This window comes from Muntiacus reevesi, chromosome 6 (genome assembly GCF_963930625.1).
Source record: "Muntiacus reevesi chromosome 6, mMunRee1.1, whole genome shotgun sequence".
Lineage (NCBI taxonomy): Eukaryota > Metazoa > Chordata > Mammalia > Artiodactyla > Cervidae > Muntiacus > Muntiacus reevesi.
Genome location: NC_089254.1, coordinates 58686515 through 58694903, shown reverse-complemented (window position 1 = coordinate 58694903; position 8389 = coordinate 58686515). Strand labels below are relative to the sequence as shown.

The following is an 8389-nucleotide window of genomic DNA, read 5'->3' as shown; positions in this document are numbered from 1 at the left end:
CATTACAGTGACTGTTCTCACGCAATTCATTAAGCAAATAAACACAGCAAACAACAGAACTATGATAGAGTCTACTAAAGAGGCTAGATCAAATTTTATCCTTTAGGAAATGAAAGATTTTCTTTTAGGTTTCTGAAACTAAGAAAAGCAACAACTATAGTATTTTAAAGTACCAGAAGTAAAATACAAGTTGTATTTTTTGTCCAGATGTACTACTCACCAAAATGTTTTTATTTTCTTATTATGGGGAGGGGGGATTAGAATTATCTAAGGGAGAGACAGAGAAATAAAGACCAAAAAATACTTAATGGTCTATCAAATATTAATAAATGAACCTTTGCATATTTAAGCATGATGAAGAAATCTAAGTACTGGAGTATTTTATAACTGACATGGGATAGTAGTGACAAAAGGATCTTATGATTTCCTAAAATTTTAAATGTTTTAACCTTCCCTTTGCTTGTTTACATAAAAATCCTTATTCCAAAATAATATAAAAATTTATAAAAATGCATCCTCCACCCAAGCCCAGCTCTCTAAGGGAGGTAGCTGAAACTCTTTTCTGTCCAGTGCTTTATTTCTGTCCAGTCTAGATGTAGAGTATGATATTGTTTTGTTTGTAGTAATTATCAATTCCATACACATTTAATAATGAAAAGTTTTCCTTAGTCAATGCAAAATTGAGTAAAATTGTTGTTTTTCTTGTCATATTTGATTCTGCACATTATACAACTGACATTTTGAACTTTAGTTACTAAGTCATGGTTTGAGTTTGACCATGTTTTCAATGGGGTGGTCAAGTCAGTGTTTATTTTATTTGAAGTTCATTTTTCTCAATATTATTCAGCTTAAATATAAGCAGACAGCCTGAAAAGCTAATGTGAAATTCAGAACTGGGATAAATATCCTAATATCTCTGTGAAAAAGTTTTAGTCTGTATGAATAGGCAGATGCTTTGCTGCTAAGGATACTTATTCTTGGGCTTTTGAGGTTTCCACTTTACCCCCCAGGATGGGCACTGTGACTTGAGAAGTGCAATGACAAAGATACGGACAATAGTGGAGGGAGACGGTTTTGGAATATCTCACAAGTCAGTGTGACTCCCGCACAGGGTATTTACGAGATGATTCATCATCATCAGGAAGCTTAGTATCTCCTACTCTGTGCCCAGCTACTAGAAATGATGGTGGACCTTTCAGACAATATGCCATCCCTATAAATCCGCAGTGTAATACAAATTCATTAATGTAGACCTTGTTACCTAATAATGTGTGATATGTTAGACACAAGCTGGATAGGCTTACCTTTATACTGCCAAGGGTGGGCAAGGGGCGGGGGGTAGATTTACTAAGTAAAAGAAATAAAGAGCTTACTCAGAATTATTGATAAATGTTTTAAAAACATATTACATATATAGAATCTACTAAGTTATGAATTAATTCTTTTGGGTTAGATAAAGCCATGCAGGCAGAGCTGCTCTTTAGCAGTGCTACACATTACCCAAGCTTTTTGATACTGTAATATAGCTGGGGGAACCCTGAATTTATTCCAATTATACCGTAAATCATGCTCTTTATCATTCAGTTGCCTTTCTCACTAATTATCTAGTTCTTGCAATTGCTTTTGATAAAACAGACTTTATAGAGTTTTAAATGTTAAATACTCAAAGAGTTAAATAATAAACAAATAGAATAGCTCAGAAGGACCCTTGTGGGGCAAACATCTATCTCTAGTTCCCATGACTAGTGACTGATCAGGTTAAGCTCCATTTCACTTGTGCTTTTACTTTCTTGTTCAAATAATGCTAAGTACTTTTTAAAAAAGTATCTGATTTAGAATTTCAGGTGTGATTTTCCAAGAGCATGCTTTGGTGTCTTTGTCTCTGCTTTTTTCTAAGTATGCTACTTATTTTTAGTCTTATATTGATTAATTACAAAATAAAGTATGAATTCAGGACTTACTATCATAAAACAATATTTAACAAAAATATACAAACCTACTTTGAGACACACCAATTGGGAAAAAATCTCAAAATAGTATTAAAATGATCCTTTCATTCTCCTTGAAAAGAAAATTCAGATATGGGTTCACTTTAGTAGACCAGTCATTTATTAGAGTATTAAGTAGCATCATATAAAATAGTATTTACTTTTGTTATTCCTGATATTAAAAGCACTGACAAACAGGCCAACTATTAAATAGTAAATCCTTATCCTAAGCTCTGTGGATATTTACTTTAAACATTATGCATAACTAACTTTTTAAAGGAATGCACATCTGAGCTATGTTTGAAAGCAAACTACCTGTGGATACTAGAGCATAACATGCAGGAAGTTAGAAACAACCTTACAGTGTCTGTCATAGGACTTTGAGATGTTTAGTTAATGCAGCTTCATAAATAAACCTTGGGATACAGTGGAGAAAGGCAATTGCAAGGTCCAACAATAGCATCAGTTAGACAGGCTGTGCCAATTATACCTTGTTCCATAGGCTGGAAATGCCCAAGAAAGGCATTTCATATGGAAAAGCCTAACATTAAAACAACCAAATAAAACCCCACTTGAGTTTGATATGATAAATATATTACATTTTACTTCCAAATACACCTCTACTCTCAGCAGCAAGACTTCCCATCTCTTTGAACAGATTCAGTACTTTCATAGTTAGAACAAAGTAGAATGGATATTACACTAAAAAAAGAGTATTGGGGAGCTTTGTGAATAAGACAGGTTAAATCCTGTATCTAGAGTGCATTATATCTACAGCTGAAGGACTACAAACTTCATTAAACCTCTGTTATTAGGGAAATGAACTGTTGCAAAATGACAGATATACTACCCTGATTGTAAATGCCTACATATATATGGCTCAAAAATAATACAAACATAACTATGATATAGTTAAACTATTATAAATATCAAAATAAGGCTTAAGATAGCAAGAGTTGAAAATAAAGTGAATAAATTCTTTAGATTTACTTTACTTATAAGCACTTTTAACATTTCAGTCAGGGTATCATTGTGTTAACATGCAATTTCATATTATGGACCTAGAAGAATGATTGAGTCACTGAATGTAACACAGTGAGAAAAAAGAACCAAGCAGATATATGAACATATAACTATTCATGACCACGGGTTAAGTGATTAAGTAGTGGCTACGTGGGCATTGAGGATGGCCATTCATAAACCTTGTCAGTCAGTGGCAGTGGCTGATCAAACCACAAAGCAGATTTACTGAAAATGAGAATTTGATCTGGTGCATTTTAGCATCCGTAAGGTCTTCCAAGGGGCTTCCCTCGTGGCTCAGTGGAAAAGAATCTGCCTGCAATGCAGGAGATGCGGGTTCAATCCCTGGGTTGGGAAGATGCCCTGGAGAAGGAAATGACAACCCACTCCAGTATTCTTGCCTGGAAAATCCCATGGACAGAGGAGCCTGGCAGGGTACAGCCTATGGGGTCACAAAAGAGTCGGATACAACTTAGTGACTAAACAACAACAAACAAAGGTCTCTCAAAGTTGAAGTAAAAATGAAGGGGACTTTGGTACTCATGGCAGAAAAATTCCTTTCAGAATAGGGCAACCATCTTTTTATTATAGCTGTTAAGTGAAAGAAGGTCTCACATGTCAAGGTGTAGAGACTTTAGAGTGTCCCTCAGTGAATAAGTAAGCGGTGTATTTACAATGCAATCTAGATAAAGAAAGCCTCAGTTTTACAATGTAACATATAGAGCCTCTTATTTCACAATTGTATATGGAAAATTTTTCCTACATAAATGGCAAATAATTGCAAGAAACAGAATTAGGAAGAAAGAAGACAAGACTGTGAAAAAGAACTTGTCAGGTACTGGCCCTTCAATATTATAGAAAGAACTCTGTGAAGTCATTACCACCTATTCATCCACAAAATAGGATGCATTAGCATTATTATCTCGGCTCCTTCTCCAGCAAACTAACACAAAGGAAAACTAAACATGCTTGAGCTACAGCACTATAAATATTTCTCTATTGGCTCTCATTTCCACAGACAGAATGGACTTAATCATTATGCATTATAGTCAGTATGTTATACAGTATTGCCTCTTTGAAGATTCTTTTAACCTGTGGAAACTGGAAAGAAAACCTATACATGTTGACTTTATACATTACTGCATTGACACAGCATTTTTAACCACTAGGAATAATGCACCTTAAGATTCATCTGCCTTGTATTAAACTTTCTGGGTAAATTGATAATCCTTTTAGTTCCAGGACTTAGGCTGGCTAAGAACTTTACACTGATTCTCTCTCAAACTCAAAAGCTGTCCCCCAGCTACAGATGAAGCCTGGTCCATGGTGCTTTTCCTCAGTGGTAGGTTTTATTGTTGAGTCCAGCTCTCCTCTTTCATAGGTCCCATGTCTCCTGGAGAGCCCCTGCTCCAACATCCCACATCCCACCCACCCATCCCTGTCCTATATTTCCATACCCATCTGCACATTCTGGATCTGGACTCTCCTATACTTAGAAGAGTCATACAAATGGCGTCATCACAGCAGAAGAATGGCGCAGTCCTTGGATAGCAGCATATGGCCCCTGCTGAAAGTAATGATGATACCGGGGCATGTGGAATGAGGGGAATGTTGGGCCACTCCCCTGCATGGAGCTGGCAATGGCTGATGGGGTCAGAGGCATCCCAAGTCGGCTATATGGTGGCAGAGAGCCCTGTATGGGGTGAGGAATGGGTGTTGCTATGGATGCCGTGCTGGTGCCGAGAGCAGTCAGGGACTGTGGGTGCTGAAATGCAGGAAAACTGGATGAAGACGATACCCAGGAGCTAAGAGACAAATTATCAGATGTTGTAAAGGCTGATCCTGAAAGGAAAAAAAAAAATCTCATTAGATGAGAAACTCTACTTCAACATGCTAATCAAGAATTACATTATCTGTAAGCGTCAATTTAAAAAAATACATATATATATAGATATAGATCTATAGTTTTAAAGAGAAACAGTTCAATCAGGAGGCATCTCTACCTTTCCACACAAAAGGATATCATTTATACCATATATGGAAGAGAGAATTTGATAAATAGAAAAAGACCTACTCATTAGATTGCCTGCATACTCTCTGAGAGTGGCTCCAGCGCTAGCACCCTGCCTTAAGATAATGACCTGATTCCTTTTAAAGAAGTTCCAAATAGCTGATCACTATCATAACCTCCAGCATCCCCATAAGTAAGGCTGGACAGATAAGCCTCAACAAAGCTACCTGGTTGCCAAAGCCATTGTGAAAACCCACAAGAGTGTTTTTCTTTTCTTCTTTAATTTTTTTTTTAGCTTCTATAACCCTTTTCTTTTTGAAATAATGAGAATATTTACTATGTTGATTATATTTAAGACAGATACACAAAAATCAAACATATTTCAATGTGCCAGCTATTCCCAGAAGTTGAAATGTGGGAATAATAAACACTACCAAAAATAAACAGTAAATACTTAGAAATGACTCTAAAAAATGCATGATACTTACTTGAAGTTTTTCACACTACTGAAAGATGGAAGGAAAGGTTTTAATAATTGGAGACACATGCCATATTCTGGGATGAAGAATAAAATGTCTTTTTAAAATTCATTTATTCCCAAATTAATTTATTGGTTTAGTATAAAGCCAATGAATGGCTTCCCTGGTGGCTCAGATGGTAAAGAATCTGTCAGCAATGCAGGTGACCTGAGTTCATCCCTGGGTATTGAATTCCAGTATTCTTGCCTGGAGAATTCCATGGACAGAGGAGCCTGGTGGGTTACAGTCCATAGGATCACAAAGAGTCAAACACAACTGTGTGACTAACACCTTAACTTTCAAAGTCAATGAAATGCCAAACGTTTTTCCACATTCAATTCAATTTGCAAAATTATCAGGACAAATAATGTTTAGAATATTAAGATATTTTTAATTGTAACAAGGATAGATTTTCCCTACCAGATATAAAAACACGTTATCATGTTTTAAAAACAAAATACTGTGTTTATGAAAATAGCATAGTACTGAGCAAGATTAGAAGCCACGTCAATAGAAAATAACAAATTGTCACAATATAATATATATGTGCATATTGTATTATCATAAACTTAGTATATAGTAGGGGGGCTTCTAGGTGATGCAGTGATAAAGAATCTGCCTGCCAATGTAGGAGACAAAAAATGTGGGTTTGATCCCTGGGTTGGGAAGATGCCCTGGAGTAGGAAATGGCAACCCACTCCAGTATTCTTGCCTGGAAAATCCCATGGACAGAGGAGCCTGATGGGCTGTAAGTAATCCATGGGGTCACAAAGAGTCAGACATGACTGAGGGATTAACAAACATTCAAAGCCTGAGCACACATGCACATCATTACAGACTATGAGGAATGACAGCTTAGTTTCCATAATTTTTTATTAGCTAATTAACAAGTTGCAAGAGTAAGTTTTTCTTATATCACAATATCCAGAAGTTTAAACAAAGGTTGACAGTGAATTTTCCAACTGCATAATTACTAGTAGCTCATTTGGATTTATTTACAAGAGATGTCATATGTTCTGTCTGCTTATGCTATTACTTATCATGGACACATAAATATGTCCATATAAGACTCTCCCTATACAAACATCCCTGTGCCTAGGCACCTTCTAGTCTCTTTTGTCTGAAGTCCCTGATGCAAAGGGCTCCTCCCTTAACATCTGAAACAGAGGAACTTTTTAATACTCCCGGACTCTCACCACCCAGGACACCACCTCCACACAACACCCTCCACTAGGAGAATCATTTTTCAAATATTTTCCATTCTAATTATTGATCCTAATAAGATATTCCTGATAGAAGTAAAACAGATACATTCCCTGATTTTCAGATTGTAAAACAGATTCAGAAAGACTAAGAAACTACGCCTCAAATCCACTAGTTCTTTGGTAGTAGGTAACAGAGAAATCAGAGAAAACAATGGCATCCCACTCCAGTACTCTTGCCTGGAAAATCCCATGGATGGAGGAGCCTGGTAGGCTGCAGTCCATAGGTTCATGAAGAGTCGGATACAACTGAGCAACTTCACTTTCACTTTTCACTTTCATGCATTGGAAAAGGAAATGGCAACCCACTCCAGTATTCTTGCCTGGAGAATCCCAGGGACGGGGGAGCCTAGTGGGCGCACAGAGTCAGACATGACTAAAGCAACTTAGCAGCAGCAGCAACAGAGAAATAACTTCTAAGCCCTGACTCAGAGGCTCAGTATCCTTTTACTGGAAAACAAGCCACAGGAAAGCTTCAGGCAGCATAATCACTTAAGAGGTAAAGGCAAAATAATGATCAGCCTCAGGCTATCCCTTCCTGAAGAGGCTCCTGAAATACTTTGGGGCCATCTCTCTCCTGAGGACTAGAAGTCTCATCACCTCCCTGTCTTTGTTCTCCATTGGGCACTTTTGCTCCTAGCAGTTGCATAGCCTGGAAGCAGTCTTACCTCGATTTTGTGATGTCTGAACCTCATCCCCCAGCACATCCTCTTCTCCTCCATAGGTACGAATGGGTGAGCGGGCATAGGAATGCTTTTGAATCAGGCTCTCCACACTTTCCCTAAGTTAGAGAATGACACATGGTGAGTAAACCAAAAAGTTAAGTAATCAGAGGAGAGGAGTCTTAAAAATGATTTACTAGTCAGTAAAACCATTTTCATGCGAAGAGTTGACTCATTGGAAAAGACCCTGGTGCTGGGAGGGATTGGGGGCAGGAGGAGAAGGGGATAACAGAAGATGAGATGGCTGGATGGCATCACTGATTCGATGGACATGAGTTTGAGTAAACTCTGGGAGTTGGTGATGGACAGGGAGGCCTGGCGTGCTGCGATTCATGGGGTCACAAAGAGTCGGACACGACTGAGCAACTGAACTGAACTGAAAACCATTGTCTCAAAAAACCACCACTTCAGAGGCAGACAACATTCAAAACATACATATTTCATTGTAGATGCCTCAGAAACATGACCTCAAGCATACAAATAGAGAAACTTTGAATTTGTTTCTTATAAATACAAAGAAACAAATAGGACAGGATATGGACAGTCCCCCAAAATTCTACAAAATTAGGGGCAAATGTGAACAAAGGGCTATAAAACATAACCGTAGGAATATAGAGTTTAATGATGTTTAAAAAAAAAATAACAATTTACCACAAAGAGCTGCAGCCCTGTGACTTTATCAGCTAATGAACACAAAACACTCACCTGATATGAACGGCATTAATTGAACATCTGATGAAATACTGGCCCATAGTTCAAAATATCATTAGTCATACAAGGACTCCGTGTTTACTAATAAAACCAGTAAGTGCATAGAGTATATGATAATTGCTGAGTCTTGAGACTTACTCAAGGTCTTAATTCACTA

The 8389-nt window shown here is 37.4% G+C and overlaps 1 protein-coding gene across 1 annotated transcript in view; it reads right to left on the bottom strand.

Annotated features, from left to right (window-relative positions):
- Window positions 1-4509: 4509 nt before the first annotated feature.
- The window catches only part of TBX20 (T-box transcription factor 20), a 44628-nt gene continuing 40748 nt past the window's right edge, over window positions 4510-8389 (bottom strand). The window contains exons 7-8 of the mRNA XM_065939901.1: window positions 7468-7580; window positions 4510-4850 (exon numbers count right to left, since the gene is read on the bottom strand). Of these exons, the coding sequence (XP_065795973.1) occupies window positions 4510-4850; window positions 7468-7580 (454 nt within the window). The remainder of the gene's footprint in view (window positions 4851-7467; window positions 7581-8389) is intronic.